This window comes from Prionailurus viverrinus, chromosome D1 (assembly GCF_022837055.1).
Source record: "Prionailurus viverrinus isolate Anna chromosome D1, UM_Priviv_1.0, whole genome shotgun sequence".
NCBI classification, from domain to species: domain Eukaryota; kingdom Metazoa; phylum Chordata; class Mammalia; order Carnivora; family Felidae; genus Prionailurus; species Prionailurus viverrinus.
This window is the reverse complement of record NC_062570.1, coordinates 78232906-78252930: the sequence shown is the minus strand read 5'-3', so window position 1 is coordinate 78252930 and position 20025 is coordinate 78232906. Positions and strand designations below refer to the sequence as shown.

The 20025-nt window shown below is 35.4% G+C and overlaps 1 protein-coding gene across 1 annotated transcript in view; it reads right to left on the bottom strand.

Moving 5' to 3' along the window:
* Window positions 1-20025, bottom strand: part of GAS2 (growth arrest specific 2) — a 129723-nt gene that overhangs the window by 99941 nt on the left and 9757 nt on the right. Inside the window, exon 3 of the mRNA XM_047879081.1 lies at window positions 10259-10380. Coding sequence (XP_047735037.1) covers window positions 10259-10380 — 122 coding nt within the window. The remainder of the gene's footprint in view (window positions 1-10258; window positions 10381-20025) is intronic.

Below are 20025 nucleotides of genomic sequence, written 5' to 3'. Positions count from 1 at the left end.
AAAATTATTCTTTTTCTTAATTATCAATGATAAGCAAGTTCATAAAGCCATTAGTTATCACTCATCTGATCCTTTTATTATCCTTTTATATTTTATATTTTATTCAAACCACAGCAAACACTATAAACAGGTCTTGAAAAGTAATCCTTCAATGGAATAAAACATTGGGATATTAATATGCTCATTTTTGTCATCATTTTTACCTTTAGATAATGTTCTGAACTCAAATAATATAACATAGTGTGTGACTACATCATCTCATTTGCAATTAACTTAAATGACCCATCTCCTCCAGAACTTCCTTACTAACTTAGACCTCCACGGTCTATTACTTCACCAATATCTTGTCAGCACTTTTAATGTCCTCAGATCCTTTTTCTTTCCCTGAACCACCCCAAAACTCTCCGATTCTCTGTTTTCCCCATTACTTAAAACGTCAGCTTTGTGCCTTATGATTTTGAACATCAAAGTGTTTGAGTGAAGCAAAACCAGCAGAGGGAGGAATTTCAAACTTGGTGACAAAAGTCTTCGGGTTAAAAATCGAGAATTGCTAAAACCCACTGACAACAGCATTCTGGATCTACAAGTAAATATCTACATTGACCCATTCATTCATTTATTCATTCATCTAAAAACAGATCTACTGAAGACCTATATGCCAGATTTTATGATAGACCTACATACAAATAAGACATTAACCAAGTTCTCAATGATCTTAGGGTCTAGTAAAGGGATAAAGGCAAGCAAAAAACTAAGTATAACAATATAGTACAGGTACTCCGACAGATGGGGAAACCATAAATATTAAAAACATCTCTACTTTTCCAAGATCCCTCTACCTTTTCTTTAGGAAATATTCCCTATCTCATTTTATTCAGTCTGAGAACACATCAATCAAGGTGAAGCCATGACCTGGTCAGACAGCTGACTGTTCATCACACTAAACAAACTCCCTCTTGCTAACATTTGAAACTTGAGAGAAATGATAAATGGATTTAATAGTTTAATGTTACTGAGCACCCATGTACACTAGGTATTACTCAGTGCTTATGTATATTAAATTTAGCCTCCATAACAACTGATACGTTAGGTACTATTATTAGCTACATGGTTACAAATGAGGATGTTACGGCACAGAGAAATTAAGTAGTTTTCCCAAGCTAATTACAGTGGAGTTAGGATTTAAACCCAGAAAGTGTGCCTGTTGAGTCCACACAATTAACCACTCTATTTAGCTGAGCTCTCTAAAAGTGTTTAAAATGATTCATTCTAATAATGGTACTCTGAAGTGAATGCTCATGTATCCACGCTTTATAACCTTCAGAGTTGGTATAAATCCTAGGTCCTCCAAAGCCATCGGTTTTTATTTCTTTAGTCTCAGAGAGTAAAGTTCAGGCATTTGGCATTAGAAAACTATGGGATTGGGGCGCCTGGGTGGCGCAGTCGGTTAAGCGTCCGACTTCAGCCAGGTCACGATCTCGCGGTCCGTGAGTTCAAGCCCCGTGTCAGGCTCTGGGCTGATGGCTCAGAGCCTGGAGCCTGTTTCTGATTCTGTGTCTCCCTCTCTCTCTGCCCCTCCCCCGTTCATGCTCTGTCTCTCTCTGTCCCAAAAATAAATAAACGTTGAAAAAAAAATTTTTTTTAAAAAGAAAACTATGGGATATTTGGAATTGGTATTGAGGCTAATACTGGAACGGAAAACTAGCATTCTCTTTATGGAGAATAAACTGTTTTTGTGGGCTTTTAAGCTTACACTATTTTGGCATCCTCTTAATGAAAAAGAATACAGGGTTATGAACAAAAACTTAGATAGGGAATTAGATGTTTACTTAGGATAATAAAATAAGGCCCAACAAACAAACAACTTTTAAAGAGGATAAACACTGGAACCATCAAAGAAAAAGAATATAATATTTTAATCAATTAACTGCCTGACAGAACACTATTTTACTTTTCCTTATAGATTTTGGCTTTATTTATACTTTCTGGTTGTTCCTTCACAAACAGTAACTTGGAAATCTTTTCATAGAGAGAATAGAAAGATAACCCGGTCTTTCTTTTAGCATGATTAAGCAAAACGAAATCTTTTTTAACAGTTTAGAATAATCTTTCAGTCTCATAACTCATTATTAATAAATGCCATAAATTTTGAAATCTACCAAAATTCTGTTGTCCCACTTAGAGAAATTTATCAAGTTTCTTTTACATGTGAGCTTTTGCATGCAGAATAATTTTCCACAGGATAGTTGTGATAGAAATAATTCAAGTAATATGATTTGCATTTGGTATTGGCTCTTGTCCTTTGCTTAATTCCTGTCCCCTGACCAGTTTTCTGTTTCCAAATGGGACACAGCTAGACATTCTTATCTTGGGAGAGTGGCAGAGACATAAAGTGTGGGGGCAAGCTGGGATGAAACAGCAAGCACTCCTTCTCAGGAACTGGGGAAGGTAAATGGTGGATTCCCCTACCTCTGGTATTCTCCTGGACCAGACTAAGAAAGGACTACGAATTAACCTGGACATTCCTGGTACCACTGCTCTGTTCTTCGAATCTCAGCTAGCCATAGTCAGAGCTGATGATCTCCATCAGGTATCAAAATACTGCAGTCTGGATCAGGATGGAGTTAGATCCCTCTCACAGCATAACTCCTAGCCAACACAGGAATCCCTGGCCAACTGGTTATGTATCTCAACATACATTTAAAATCTTGAGTGCCACTAAGTGTATTATGGCAGGGTTTTTCTTTATTAATGTAATAGACTTGGAGTGTTAGTCTGAGGAGAACAGGATGTAAATTGAGATTTGGCAGAATTAATGCACTTTAACTGCACTAAATAGAATTCGGTGTGCTAACGTGGACAGCCACAGATGATCCCGTTAATAGTCTGCTAGATTTGCTGACACAAACGTAGATGTGATGCTAGCCCACACTAAATGACAATAAAAGGCCAGAAATCACTTAGTAAAATACAGGGGAAGGAATTCAAACCTTGGAAAAGAAATGCAGCATGCAATTTGTAATGTGGACCTCATCGAAGTAAACTTTTTACAGTGTCACTCAGTGGGGCCCAAAGATGCTCTATTTTTCGCTAAGATATGAAGAACAGGTTGGTGAGGAGAGTTCCCTAATTTCCTAACGTGATTTTTCACTTCAGAGAGAGGATGCTGGTGACAGGAGCTTTCTCTTATTAATGTGAATGGGGATTCTCAGGGTGGCAGAAATACATGGTAGCACTTTCATAGGCAAGGTGGATATGGTTGCTAGCATACAAAGTAGGCCAATCAAATCTCTTAGAATAACCTGCCCCACAGGAGATCTGAATGTGGTTTATTAATCATGAGGCCTTTAGCTGAAAATTGAAAGGCAACTTCCTAAGTTCTTGCGTTGTATAACAGAAAACAGCAACAGCAACACAATAAGAGAATCTTTCTGATGGCCTAGTTCTTAGACTACAGCCAATTTATAGACCCAGGGCCCATTGAATGAAAGGAGTAATGATCTCAAGTCTTTCCTATAAAGCTTCCTTCTAATCTTTAAAGGGACCTGAAGAGTTTGCTATGCATTAGGGAAAGGGAAATACCTTATGGGGATCAAGTGACAGATGGATTTTGACCTAAGCCTAAGTTACACTATGACTATTATGCCTTTGAACATATAGAAGCTATTTTTACATTTTTCCATGAATATATAATTGGCAAGGATATTCTCAGCAACTTTCATAATTTTTGTTCCCTAACATATGGGATAAAATGTCACAACTTAGAAAAAGTCAGAGATTCATGCTACTATCAGTGACCTGAACATTGCCAGAAAAGTGATTTCTATCACACCTCCATTCAATTCAAGCCAATATGAAAGATGGATGGGACATGGGGAACAGCAGGGATATTATAATGAATCAATAGTGTCAATCGAGTTGCTGTTCCAGATTTGGTCTTTCCATTGAAGTATACATATTAGAAAATATCCTAGTACTTAGCATGCATCTCTTGGTCTGGAAATGCAATTTTCTTAATCCTGAAACATAGAAAATTCCAGAAGCTGTTTGCATACACTTGACAAAAATAACAGAAGTGTTTTACTATCCTGTACATTGGCTCAGGCTCTGAAACATAAACTATAGGAACATTTCAACATCACACAACACATTCTTCTACTAGGTCCACGGTATTTGGCTGACTTGACGTTATAGAGCAGGAATAGCAGGCAAACTAGATGGCTTCATAAAATACATGCGCTCTAGGGGATAAATTATGTGACAATTCAGGATGGGGTTTTGTTAACTAAATGAAGTTTCTGGATCCAGCAGTAGGGGCCATGTCGGAACACTGCCTTCTATGTAAAGGATACTATGCACATGTTCCTAACTCGCTATTGTTGTCTTATGGAGGTCGAATCTCCATCTTGGGACACCAGGGACCATAGAACTTGAAATGTTTACTATGAACTTAGTACCAGATAATCAACTTGGCCACATTTTCGGTGGTGCCCACCAATATTCTATCACTTACAGATATTCTCTCACATATGGCATTCGTTCAATTAGGCCTTAAGATACAGGTAAATTCCATAAGTACATCATTCACTCCCAATTATACCCATTCTTTCATATTGCTGCTTTTGTTCTCCTTAGTCCATACATACAGCAACCCAGATCAAGTTGAGTATCAAGTCTCTTATGACTATTTGACTATGGGTAGAAAAAAAAAGTTGAGCTTCTTTTCCTAACATTCTATATGATTCATCAACACTTACTGCTATGGCAGTGAAACCTGACTTAGACATAACCCTGTAAGATGGTCTAGAACAGTAATACCCCCAATGAGAAAAAAAAAAAAAACTCAGCAAGATATTTCATGGTATTTCTGATTAAGATTTTCTGATTTCAAGATATTTCTGATTAAGATTTTCCTTAGAAAATTGGTAACAAGGAATTAATTTTATATTGGTAAATAATTTACCTTTATATATTTAAAATGTGAAGATATTTGTATTTTTTTTAAAACCTGAGTAATTGGATTTTATCCCTGACTTTTTTTTTCCTTTTCCTCTCAGTCCCAGACAGCAAAATAACTCAAAAGAAAAAAAACATTTATGTCCACATCATTACACCTTTAGTCCCTCCATTTATCATGACTCACTCTGTTGGTTTAGTCCTAGTCCTAGCATTACATTTGTATTTAAAAACCATGAATTTCTTAAGAAGTACACAATTATTTTAGTTGTACAGCCAGATATAGATGACTCTAGATTAATCACAGCTGAGATTTTCTTTTCAAGAAAAACCTTTGATCATTTCTATCATACTTCCTTGTTCTGTCAGAGGCTTCAGCAGTAAACACACTTTTCTGGATTTCTCTGAAATCAATCTTGATAAGTAAGATGTTCTCCAAACAAAACATGCTATCGATTTTGAAGGGAAAAACTCGAATCTCTATGTTTTATCTAATTCCTTGATGGTTAGACATCCTGAGGTAGTGTTATCTTACAGCTCAGAGAACTAGATATTCTTCTTTTTTTTTTTTTTAATGTTTATTCATTTTTGAGAGACAGAGACAGAGTGTGAGTGGGGGAGGGGGCAGAGAGAGTCAGAGACACAGAACTCAAAGCAGGCTCCAGGCTCTGAGCTGTCAGCACAGAGCCCGACGTGGGGCTCGGGCTCACGAACTGTGAGATCATGACCTGAGCTGAAGTCAGATGCTTAACCAACTGAGCCACCCAGGCGCCCTGAGAACTAGATATTCTTGATGGGCAAATGTACTATGGACATTCTATCTGACTAGGATGTTCTTTCCCTCAAACAAGGCCTGGATTCTACATTTAGATGGTGAATGTTCAGTTCCTTCCTTGGAGCATAATGTAGCATTCTACTAGCTAACAGAACTTCTTTTTTTTTTTTCTTTTCTTTTCCCTTCTTGTGCTTCAAAACTGATCTAACCATTCAGGGCTCTTTGAAGTCAAAGAAAGCTCTTAACCCAGGAAAACTCTGATGCCTGGGGCAGAGACTGTCAAGATAAATGAGACAAATGGAAAAGAATGTTAGGAGAAAAAGAGAGGTTGAACCCTTTGAATGACTTGCACCATGTTGATGCCCCAGTCCTTGAGAATCTTGTGTACAAATCAGCAAGTATACAAGATGGCTGGTGTTAAAAGAAAAGTAAATACACAATAAGAAGGGGTTCCTACAGTTGAATACTATCAAGACCACGAAGTGAAAGTTCATATATCAAGGTAACAATTATTCTGTCCTGATTGGAGATGCTAACTTTGAGTCAGGTAACTAAGGATCAAAAAACATAAAATATGACCTTGGACTTATCGCTTATTTTGGTTTTCTTACCCCGATATGATATTGGAAAGATTTGTTTTGGTTAGATTTTTGCCTTTTAGGGTCCTCAGCTCCAGGAATATTAACATTTATAGTTAGACTTAATTAATCATATTGTGGTATATATGAGTTAATCAAAACCAAATTATACATTAAACTGATGCACGTGAGTCTCAAATACTTCTACCTACCTATTGCTTAATTCTATGAAATTTCTGCATTGCTTCCATGCAAAGTGAAAAAATGCAAAGGGTAGGATTTACTACTTATAGCTAACAAACAGAGAGAGGCTACTTTTATTGATCTATTATTGATGCCTAGAAAGAAAGAATCATAGGATATCATTTACTTTCATTGAGATATGTTATCAAGCCAGAATAGGATATAACTCATGGATTTATAACTCAAATATTAAAGATGTAAACTGTCTAACATATTTATTAAATAGGCTTGCAAGTATTAGGATTGTTTAAGTCACTCTTAACACAGACATACTTCACATGTACCAAGTATAACTTACTCATCTGAATGTGTTTACATGGCTATAAAATCTCCAAATTAAATATCAATTAGGAAAAGTAAAAATATTGCTATGAGAACGAACATGTGAGATTTAAGTGCTAGGAGAAAATTACAAAGGACTTAAGAAGGGATCAAGTTTGTGGTTGATTTTTTTAAAAGTAATTATGTTTTAATATCTCCCTAAATGTAACAGTTTCACTAATTCAGCAAAGGTATTAACCAACTTACCAGTCTTTACCACTATTGTTTTTCCTAGATTCTAAAGTGCCAAGGTGGAAAATAATTACACATACATACAATCAGGTAATATTGTAACCCATAGGTTATTTATATGCAATTTGAAAGCCTCCTTGTTTTTCTATGGGAAATATTCAATGTCAACCTAACTACCTGGGTCTTAGTGAATTTATTCTTGTTTAAATTTAGATTTAATAACAGCAAAATACTATACAATTTCATATAACATCTATTCCTGTTTTAGACAAAAGATGGATTGAAAACAAAATTATATTTGATTTATGAAAGTGCTCATATCAAACTTGGATAGATTGACAAAATTATATTTATGAACAGTAATAGCAATGAAGTATTAGCCATGTGGTTTCTCATCTTTTGAAAAATATTTCATAAAATGTAAAAAAGGAAAACTAACCTTCTTTGCACTTTTTTCATATAGTAAGACATATGCTATTTTGATTTAAGCTGCATATTGTTGGAAGTAAGTTGTAAAATATATAAATTCTGCCAAGGACACAGAAGGTAATTCAGTCAAGAGTAATTGTGTCGACTTCTAACTCAAATTAAATTTGATTTTTTGAGCACTGAAAGTGAGATCATAAAGGGTATTTTTAAATCTACACTTGTTCAATTACCAGTTGAGTTTTTATACTAAAATATATTTATTATGATCAGAATAAATTTGAACTTTATATTTAATTAAACAAATTGCTTAGAGTCAAGGAAGTATTTCAAGTTTAATAAGACCTTGCTTTATTTTTACTCACTTTGAAAGGAAAACTTAATTTGTTTCTTTTTTATGTTTTATAGTTGTATTATAAAAATGATATAATTTGAAATGAATGTTTCAAAGGAGAAACAGCTATCAAAATCCTGATCCATAACTATTCTATTACATATTCTCATGGAGATTTACAGAAAAGATACACCTATTTGTATATATCGTGTTAACTATGAGTAGTTATATTTACAAAGTACTCATCTTTTTCTTCTAGTTTCTTCTAGCAAATCAAAAATTCTCATCAGGATCTCTTAACTCTTTCACGTAGGGAAGGGAAATAATATTTATCTAAAGTCTTTTTTGTGCAATGCTTTCTGGAACGTATATATGCATAATTATTACTCCTGCTTTACAGGTAAGGAAATCAAAGATAGACATGTCCAATTAATAAATAACAAAACTAAAACCCAAGCAAAATGTGCCCAAGAACAAAGCCTTTAAATTATAGATTAATGCTTTGGGGGTTCTCTTACAGCTGATGGCCGTACAACTCTATTTGGAGATCTCAGCTTCTGTTTTATAAAACATAAGCTTACAAAACAAAACAAGAAAACCTTACACCAGCCTTTGTAGAGTTGTTTATTCTTTGTTACTATGAAGGGCTCAAGACCTTAGCACTGAAGTAACGGTCTCTCTTCTCAACAACAAGCAATATAAATAGAAGTTTCAGGACCAATGCAATATTAACATAATGATCTCAAAACAATCTTGCACCCAGCAGTTTTTTCCTCTTTGTTAATTATTTCACAGTGAACCTTCTATACAAATTGTCCTCCTATTAGGCATTATGTTTTCTGCTCGGTCAGCTGAAGTAGAGTCTCATTACAATGGAAAGCACGGCAAAAGAATTATTGGTTTCCTAACGTCCTCACACTAAATGTGACATAAGCATGTTCATAAATGATATATCTCTTCATGTCTATACTACACACAGTGCACTAAAATGAGAGGCTTAGAAAAAGAAGGTCCACAGCAAATTCTTGCTCTGTCACTTACTAGCCTGTTGATCTTCCACAGATCACTTAGCATCTATCCGATAGAGAAAAAAAAAGATGAACACAGTGGTTCCCAAATTTTGCTGCCCATGAGAATCACCTGCAGAACTTTTGAGACATCCCAATCCCCAGGTTGCACCCCACAGAAATTAAATCAGGATGTTCAGGCACAGGAGCCCAGTCTGAATCATTTTTAAAGACACTCAGGTGATTCCAATGTGCAGCAAGGTTTGGGAACCACTGCGTTAACTAACACTTTCAAAGAGCTGCTTTTAAGATGGAAAATATAATGGAGGGGCTTTGTATATAGCATACAGTACTTCACAGAGTGATGTAAAATATTATCTCCAACGTAAGTACAGAGCTGTAAAAAAATGCATTATTTTAGGGAGCTTGAGTTTTGTTTGAATTTTAGTTCAGTAATCATAAAGAAACTATACATGAGGAATCAGATTTACTTTTTTTTTGCCACAGTTGCAGAAAATTTAACAATTTTTAAGTTTTTATGTTAAGCTATTTTCAACATTATTTTAAACTTATTTTTTCTTATGCTTTTTCTTTCTCTTTTAAAAATTAAAAAGTGTCATCTATCTTGTTTCTTCCAAAAAATACCAAGCATCAGGGGCACATGGGTGTCTCAGTCGGTTGGATGTCCAACCTCTGCTCAGGTCATTCTCTCACAGTTCGTGGGTTTGAGCCCTGCGTGGGGCTCTGTGATGACAGCTCAGAGCCTGGAGCCTGCTTCAGATTCTGGATCTCCTTCTCTCTCTGCCTCTCCCCTGCTCATTCTTTTTCCCTCACTCTCTCAAACATAAATAAATAAAACAATGTAAAAATTTTTAAAAAGATAACAAGCATCATACTCTCATTATGAACTCATAATAATCTTAAAAGAATATGTGCACAAAGGAAATCTGAGCAGTCAGAAAAAAGTAATTTATCTAAAGTTACTTAGTTCAATGCTACTACTTACAAAAAAATTACACACTCCAGATACTTTATTCCAATGATCTATTATAATAATCTATGTGGAAACAAAGACCTATTCAGTAAATCTTTCTTGACCAGATTTTGTTCATCACCTGATTACATAAATTATTTCTGTGCTAAATTTGTAATCAATACATCATATTCAACCAGCTTATACACAGTACTTGTTTTGTATTAATACCATCAATTTTCATAACCTTCTAGTTAATTAGACTTACTGAAAGGATTATGTAATTTATGTACAGTGCAAATTACATGTTGCCTGATTAAAATGCATCCTCTGTGTTTTGTTAATAGACATATTAATGCACCATTGACGACAAAATACTAAAATTAACCTCTGTTCATAAGCAACTACAAATGTAATCCGCCTCCTGAATGATTTTGCCTGGGGATCTCCTACCTTTGTAGGCTTGTTAGCATCCATGCCCTCTTTGAATTTCTCCTGCATGGTTTCTGCAAGTTGACAGAGCAAGGCACCATTATCCAATTTTTCCATAAAAGTTTCTGCCGTAATCTCCTTCCCTGCAATAACAAAAAGGAGAATTATAAAAGCATAAGCATTCCCCAATGCAAATATGACATTCATGCCAACATATCTGACACACAGCTTTTATCACCAAAACTTCTATTCCAGCTGGGTTGCATATCTGGGATGGGAACACAGGAAAAGAATGTTTCTCTGGAATTTTATGTTTTCCTCTGGTGGCAAGAATCTCAACATTTTAGATGTTCATGACATAATTTCAACTGCATAAAAGTTTTATTTCACATTCAAAATGGCAAAGAGATATCCTATGTGAGAGTCCCTCCACTTGGCAATCCAGAGGAATAAAAACCAACCAGTCAACGAAATTCAAAATGTTTTTCCCATGATTGCAGTTTGACCTCTGAGATGCACTCAACTTACCCTCAGGAGTCCATTTGATTACTCTGGCCCACAAGGTGAAGGCAGAAGGCAGAGCCTGCATCCTGTGTTTTGTTTATGTCTTTGACTACAAGAACACCATAAGCTCTCTTTTCTTTAATTTGAAATAGAGTCACAGTGCATTGAAAAGTCAACCACCATTGGCAACTGTAGTGGTACGGCCAATGTGTAAACCACATCTCTAAGTTCTATTGAGTTTGTTTTCCTGATTAAGATGATGAGGTGAAACTAATGCAACCCTGAAAGAAACACTACCCCTCTAACCATTCCTCTTCCTACCACCATCCTTGAACTGAGGATTATTGGGTTCAGTTTCTGCTTTTCTCTCTCCTCAAAACCACTCGGCTTCTTCTACTGCTCTTATGACCATCATTTACCATTGTTCATCCCTGGCAGTTAACCAGTTAAAGGTCGTTTGTCTTCATTCTTCTATTCTCCCCAAACAGATTTTGTTTCTTCATTTTCCTTTTATTTTATAATGGCTTCATTGTGATATAATTCACATACCTTACAATTCACCCATGTAAGTGTATAATTCAGTGGCTTTTAGTAGACTTGTGCAATCATCACCATGAACAATTTCAGAATATTTTATCACCCCAAAACGAAACCCTATACCCTAAACCTGTTACTCCTGATTCCTTCTTTCTTTCAGTGTTATAAACCACTATTTTTTTCTTATATGCAACCCAAATTAACTTCTCCCCTTTTCATGCACTCTAAGTCTCTAAGTTTCAACATATTTTATTTTCCTGCCTTAATTTCCTATAACTTATGAGTCACAGCTCCTATAGATCCATACTTCCTTTTATTTCTGGTACCATAATATTAATAAAAATAAAAATTAATAAAAATTTTATTAATAAAAACATGGGTGGCTCAGTGGGTTGAGCATGTGACTCTTGATTTCAGCTCAGGTCATGATCCCAGGGTCATGGGATTGAGTCCTGTGTCAGTCTCCATGCTGAGTGTGGAGCCTGCTTAAGATTCTTTCTCTCTCTCTGTCTCTCTCTCTGCCCCTCTCCCTCACTGTCTCTATCTAAAATAAATAAAATGGAAAAAAAATTCTTTTTTGATTTTCATGATTTGATATTTAAACCTCTAGCAACAAAAACAACGGCTATTCCTTGTATCCTCAACTTCCTTCTCCAATACATATCACACTCATTGCTAAAATTATTGTTGCTAAACACTATCCTTCCTGGGTCATTATTCTTCTTTATTGCATAGTCCCTAATCTTCTGTGCTACCCCAAATATGAAATATATCCACTTTAACATATCCAAAGGATGAGACTTATGCCTCTAATCCACTTTTCTAACCTAGCATCTTTATAGTCTCCTTGATTCTTGGTCTACACAGTGCCTTCACTGTTTCTCTAGCAAGACCTTCCCATTCCTACCACCAAGCCTTTCTTCCTGGTGGGCCCCTGTCTACAATATCCTCCTACCTTATATCTGCCTGACCAAGTTCTATCTTTCCTTTAATCAGAAATCCACAAAGAGATTCTCCCAGTGTACACTGCTCTCTTTTCTAGATGGCCACACTCAAAGGCATCACTCATTTTGGTAACTTTCCAAACTTCTTCTACTGCTAGTAATATGCTTTGTGTAAAGTTCTTGTCTTCCTCAAACTTTTTTTTTCCTTTTTTCTTCAATTTTATTTTTTAAAATTTACATCCAAATTAGCATATAGTGAAACAATGATTTCAGGGGTAGATTCCTTAGTGCCCCTTACCCATTTAGCCCATCCCCCCTTCAACAACCCCTCCAGTAACCCTCAGTTTGTTCTTCATATTTATGAGTCTCATCTGTTTTGTGCCCCTCCCTGTTTTTATATTATTTTTGTTTCCCTTCCCTTATGTTCATCTGTATTGTCTCTTAAAGTCCTCATATGAGTGAAGTCATATGATTTTTGTCTTTCTCTGACTAATTTCACTTAGCATAATACCCTCCAGTTCCATCCTCGTAGTTGCAAATAGCAAGATTTCATTCTTTTTGATTGCTGAGTAATACTCCATTGTATATATATACCACATCTTCTTTATCCATTCATCCATCGATGGACATCTGGGCTCTTTCCATACTTTGGCTATTGTTGATAATGCTGCTATAAACATGGGGGTGCATGTGTCCCTTTGAAACAGCACACTTGTATCCCATGGCTAAATACCTAGGAATACAATTGCTGGGTCGTAGGGTAGTTCTATTTTTAGTTTTTTGAGGAACCTCCGTCCTGTTTTCCAGAGTGGCTGCACCAGATTGCATTGCCACCAACAATGCAAAAGAGATCCTCTTTCTCCGCATCCTCACCAACATCCGTTGGTGCCTGAGTTGTTCATGTTAGCCATTCTGACAGGTGTAAGGTGGTATCTCATTGTAAACCTCTTTTTTTAATGTTTATTTATTTTTGAGAGAGAGAGAGAAAGCAGAGGAGGGGCAGAGAGAGAGGGAGACACAGAATTAGAAGCAGGCTCCAGGCTCCAAGCTGTCCACACAGAGCCCCACATGGGGCTGAAACTTGTGAACCATGAGATCATGACCTGAGCCAGTCAAATGCTCAACCACTCAACCGACTGAGCCACCCAGGTGCTCCAAAAGCACCTATTGTCTTCCTCAAACCTCTTGGGGCAATATCGTGTGTGTGTGTGTGTGTGTGTGTGTGTGTGTGTGTGTGTTTGTGTTTGTGTGGTCCTACAGAGGGAAGTATAATGATATTACCATAGTAGGCACCTAGATAATGTGTTCAGTGAGCACATATATTAACAAATAAAGAAACAAACTGCTGGAAAATTTGCAGAAAATGCTGGGTATTATTTCTGCAAAGAGTGGTTAAGTTAAAGCCAAAAAAAAAAAAAAAAGGAAAAAAGGAGTGCTTTAAAGTTTTGTACTGAGACTCTCTTAGGAGCAGCTTTTATCGTAAGGGCAACGCATGCAGCTCAGTTCCATGAACACCTAAAAATAACCCAACTGGAACAACAGATAAAGTCCTGGCTTAAAGTTCAACTCACAACGTAGAATATATTTGGATTTCAAGAAACATCTGTTTGGAATTCTTTTTTGTTTGTTTGATTTGGTTTGGGGGGAAGGGCAGGTAAAGAAGGAAAGACAATTAACTTTTTAAAAATGTTCTTTCTTCCCTACTGGATGCTTCGCATTTTAGCCCCCAGATAGGATGATGACTTCTGCAGGTGGCAAAACATCAGGAGCCCTAACTACTCACCACAGAGGTAGCCTACACAACACTACTATTATTTCAAAATTGTATGCAGCTGAACTTCATTCAGAAATGAGAGTAATATTCTGGAGATACAAAAGGCCGGTCCAGCAAAATTTGTGTTATGCAGTCACCATGTTGGCCTGCATTGTCTAGTAAGAAAGTAATTCTGGAAATAAGTAGGAAAAATAAGTATTAGAAATATTTTCAAAATTACCAAAGTTACATTTTGACGTAGAGAAGGTAAATTTTACTCCAAATTGTTGAAGGATCCCTTTATAAATTACTTATAAGATTATCTTCATTTAAAAGAGCTCTTTAGGTATTCGTCTTTCATGAAGTTCCATGGCAATGGAAAGATTCTATTCATAATGGTAAGTGGCAAAATGATTACAGTTAATTTAAAAGAACTTGTCAATTATAAAAAGAAAAATGTCTCTCATTAAAAAGTTATTAGCAATTTACCAAAAGGTATGATTTTTACTTTTTATACATTATACCTGAAAAATTTTCATTAGCCTGATTTTCCTGAATACTTAAAGAATGAGTTTACATTAAACATCTGTATCTAATGAAAAATATATTAGGTGTCAGCTTTCAATTCTGTATATTTTATAGCTCCAAAAGGTGGATTTTTTTTTGCTAAAACAGACACTGTTACATACTTTATAGTTGAAATATACTGCCTCGGATGAAGGAAAAAATGCAAGATGGAGAAGTTTTTTTTTTAATCTTCATGTGTAATATATTTTCCACACAAAGAATCACAAAATATATTTTTAAACATACTTTATAATTATAAGAAATCAATATAAACTTTACATGGAATGATACATATTATCTTATTACATTAATATTACCAGGTTTTTTTTATATCAGTATATGAAGTTAGCTCAATTTAACCATGACAAGTCCATTAGAACAAGGTATGAAATACTAATTCCAATTCTGAAGTAAACATTATAAAAAATGAAATATCTCTGCTAGGCAAAACCAGATCTTCTTTAATCTGAATTGGGTAACTGTTTTGAGACATTAGATTATAAATACTAGATGCAGTAAGATTCTAGAAGAATAGAATCACTTCTTCCCCAGCTCTGTCCTCCCAGGTTATTGGTATGCTTAGGAAAAAATAGGGTGAGTGCCTGGGTGGCTCAGTCAGTTGAGTGTCCAACTCTTGATTTTGGCTCGGGTCATGATCTCACAGCTTGTGAGTTCAAGTCCCAAATCGCGCTCTGCATGGAGCTTGCTTGGGATTCCCTCTCTCCCTCTCTCTCTCTGTCCCTCCCCCACTCATGTGTACACACATGTGTGCACTCTTTCTCTCTCAAAATAAATAAACTTTGAAAAAGAAAAGAAAAGATAGGACAATGTATAGATATAATCAAATCATCTTGGAGTACCAACTGACCCACACTAGGATGTAAAGACCGTTGACTTGAAGGTTAATCTAAAACAGTCTTGTCTAGAAGTAATATCTTTACTTCTTGCGTTCATAATTGCGGACTTTGATTGTCATACCACCAATTCAGTCATGACTGACAGCTTGCCAATAGACAAAGATCAGGGAGTTTGAGTAAAGATTGTAGTTAATTCACTTCCTCATAAAATGTTAGGGCACAATCATATGAAATGCAGATCTGCCTGAAATTTTTTGTCAAATAACTAAATCAGCACACACGCTTTTACACATCGGTGTATTCCTCCCAGAAATATGCCTTGTCATAATTTCCATAAAGATTAAGTATCAACCTGTGGTGTTTTGGACTAGAGCCATGTGGAAAAAGAATCCCTTTTGACTTCTACCTTGCGAAGAAAGAAAGCTTTCCTCCCAGTCAGTTAGCAGATATGATAACATCTAATAATGGTATTTAACATTTGAAACCTCACTATATGTCAGGCACTTTACAGGTATTCATGTTTTTTAATCATCTCACCAAACTGTGAAGTTTGGCTATTATTGTATTCACTTTATAGATGATAAAACTGAGGTATTAGATTAAGCAATTTGCTTAAAATTACTCAGTGAATCTGGATTTTTAACCTCTGATGTCTACGCCTACAGTCCAATGCTCCTAGCTAGCCACTGTGCTTGGCTACTTAAATAAATATTTGCTGAATACACAAATGACTAGTTTCTATAATAAAGCATTCTCCCTAATTCTTGTTGTCTTTTTCTCTGTAGAAACTCCACCAAAAGCCTTTCAGGAAAAAACAAAAACAAAAACAAACAAACAAAAAGAAAAAACAGAAACAGCTTGGGGATGAAGACAGTGGTGCTAAAAACTGAATCGCAGTCCACTGTGTAGATCAGAGAATAGCTGAGAATGTCATTTAGGCATGTTCTGATGTGAGGCCTGATTCATTGCAGAGAAAACTGGTGTATGTTTTCTCTAGAGCTGATCCAGGCAGGACCAAACTCTACTCCAAGCTCAATGCACCGCTCATTCCCAGCATATTTCACTAATTGGAGAACTCAAAGAAACTCATCTGCTATCTTAACTCCGGTTAGCCAGTGTTTTGAGATTGAAATTTGAAGGTTGGGAGATAGGAAAGGACTCATTATATCCAGAAACCCTAGATCAGCATCTGGTCCCCTCTGATTCACAGTATCTACCCTCCATGTATATCAAGAAAATACAAAGCTGTTTCTGTTGGAAAAAATGGGTTAAAAAAAATGAGGCAGTATATTCTCTGAAAGGTGTTAACTCATGAACATGAATTTGATTCTCTAAACTTTTGAACTAGCATAAGATACCACCTCTCCTAAGGAATTTTCATTGACTATGTCAAGAATACGAAAACTTTGCAGGATACGGATCTGATAAAAGGGTTTTAAGAAAAAAGAAAAGAAAGTTGTTCCAAACTCATTATACAGCAGTTGTATTTGACAGAAGCAGCTTCAATAAACAGGTGCTTAATTTTTTAATGTTGAAATATGGTTAATTTTAGAAATAACTGAAAATTTTAAAATATTTTATATTGATCATATTAAGCATATAATAACTGGATTTTCTTTCCTGTGCATGTAGGAAAGTCAGGCAAAGGGTAAATCACCATACTATCAATTACTATAATGCATTTTTAAATTTAAGTGAAACAATTCAGCATAATGTAATTTGTAATATATCTTATGATTTACTCAAAGTCCCTGCATATATCCAAATACTTATACACTTACATCCTAAAGATCTACAATCTTTAAAAACAATGTCGATTTCTTGGATGCTTAACAACTAAAATCTTTTCTCAAAAATATATTACCATATGGTTCATACAATGTTATCAACCAAATACTAATTGAAGGTAAAGGTAGACCATTATTTTTAAATGATTAAAGAAACACAAGTGAAATAAACAACTTGAGAACATTTACATTAGTATATTCATTTCAAAGTTAAGCCAACAGCAATATTCAATACTCCATCAGTAATCATGAAATTCATAGAATATGCCTCATCTATTTCAAGGAGGGGTGGGTGCTATAATCTGGGACTGTTAACTTAATAACATGCTGTTTATTCAAAGTGATAATTGTTTCCCCAATATTTATTTGTATAATCACTTGAAGTTCAAATGTGTCCTAAGGACACAGTTAAATAACAAATGGGCAATAACTAGTTCATGAAAAAAAGTAACAAAACAGAAGGCCTAAAATAAAGATGAAATGTATATATTTAATGTGTAACAGGACACAATGGCCAAAGAAATGTTTTATAGGGAAGAATAAAGGGGTCTTTGGGGTTCTTCTGCTGTCTTTTCTGAATGTTGCTCATAAAACGCTCCATGGTGCCAGGTACTAGAAATATACTTGGACTGCAAAGACTATTTTCAATAAGATGGGTAGATATTTCCAAGAATGTGTGAGTAGTCAATAAACATCTACACGATGATCTTTTCATGAATCAAGTTGGTATGCTATCTCATAAACAAATCCCAACTACCATAACTATTTATTCACCATAACTAGTTAATTTGTCATAAGATAGCTGGCATTTAATATTCTAATATATAAATTTCCATATAAAAATTCACTATTGTTGCTTTAATTTTATGCCTAAGAATGTAAAGTGCTATTTATTATTGTTACCTATTAAGTACCTGGAAATTACGGTATTATATAACTCCATATATGGCATGAATGTGAATATTGGTCACTGAACCAACAAAGTAATTATTTTCTCTAACAAACATTTTTATATACCAAAAAATCTGAATACATATTGAGTGTTCTTTAAGAAACTATATATTTTACATTTTATATATAGGAGCAGAAATATATGAATCTAAACAACCATTGATACTCCTTTTGAAAGACAAAAAAAGTCATATTTTAATCAATTACTTAAAAGAAGCAGAAAGCCTTTCCACAAGTAAGGTCCACATCACAATGGCACCATCTAATTGAAAGGCTTAATTTAGTATATAAATTTCTACATTGCCAAAAAATGCAGAAACTTTATATGGAGACAGTATCAACTTTGAAACTACTTTCAAAACATTTCTAACTTTCAAGTAGATGAAAAACAAGAATTGAAAGAGAACTACACAATATAAATTTGCAAATATCTGAGGTGACAAAAAGGTCAGTAATAAATAATTTTAAAATTTAATTTAAGGACTCCATTTCCAAACTATGTGAATTCTAAATGTATCTATTATGTGTAATAAAAATACCCTCTTTTTAAAAATTTTTTAAATGTTTATTTATTTTTGAGAGAGACAGAGACAGAATGCAAGTGGGTTAGGGGCAGAGAGAGAGGGAGACACAGAATCCAAAGTACGCTCCAGGCTCTGAGCTCAGTACAGAGTCCGACATGGGGCTCGAACTCACGAGCTGTGAGATCATGACCTGAGCTGAAGTCGGATGCTCAACCTACCCAAGGCACCCCATAAAAGTATCTTCTAACATAGCCATACATTTTCTTCTCCCTTCTTCATTACCATTCTAGTACATAATGCATTTTCTTAACTCCAAATGCTTCACCACTTTAAAATAATCTCAAGTTATGAGTTAACTTTCTAAGTTACCATGTGAATATTCACTTGAAAGCTATTATCTCTCTACTTCTACGAATATAAGTCAATGCGAGGTGGTACGTTATTGTACCTTGAGATTAAGATTCCTTTTCTGAGAAAATTTCACAAACCATCAGTTGCATGTTTGTTACCAAATACTAGCATTAAAAAAATTATTCTTATTCTCTAAAAGAAAGATTATTCATTTATGTAAATTGTTTTCACTTTGTTTATGCATATTGATGATCTCAAACTGGGTCTCAAGAGATGGATTTCTTGGAAACCTAGACTTTTGGAACTGGAAAGGACATTAGAGATCATCCACTCCAAGCCCTTCATTTTATGGTTGAGGACACTGAGCCCAGAACAGATAGCTGAGTGACTTTGGGCAAATTTCCTACCGAGTGGCAGAGCCAGAATCAGAAGCCAGGTCTCCTGACACCCAGTTAGGAGCCAGGTCTCCTGACTTTTAATCCAAAGATCTCTCCATTACACACACAGTGAGTCTCTATTCTTTGAGGATGTCTTGGGCTGCTCACCCTGATCAATCTGCTTTGTAAATGATCACATTCACCAAATAAAATGTCTTTGATGACAAGTCACCGGACCTTGGAACATGCTTATACAAACAGGCTATACTCTAATCATTATCTTTCCCTGACTTTTCCTTCACCCTACAAAAAATTATAAAGCCCCTTAACACGGTCTTCAAAGCAGTATGCGATCCAGCCCCAACAAGTCACATGAACCTCTCTCCTTCTTGGTCTGTGCCACTGATGCCAGCCTTCATTGAGTTCTTGCAAGGTACCAAATTCCTTCCTGTCTCAGCCTATGCCATTCCCTCCACTCAGGTTATTCTCCCATGCTTTCTCCGGCTAGCTGTTAACTATTCTTCAGTTTTCAGTTTAAATATAAGAACTTTAAAAACATTTTTTTATGTTTATTTATTTTTGAGACAGAGACAGAGAGACAGAGAGACAGAGCACAAGCAGGGAAGGGACAGAGAG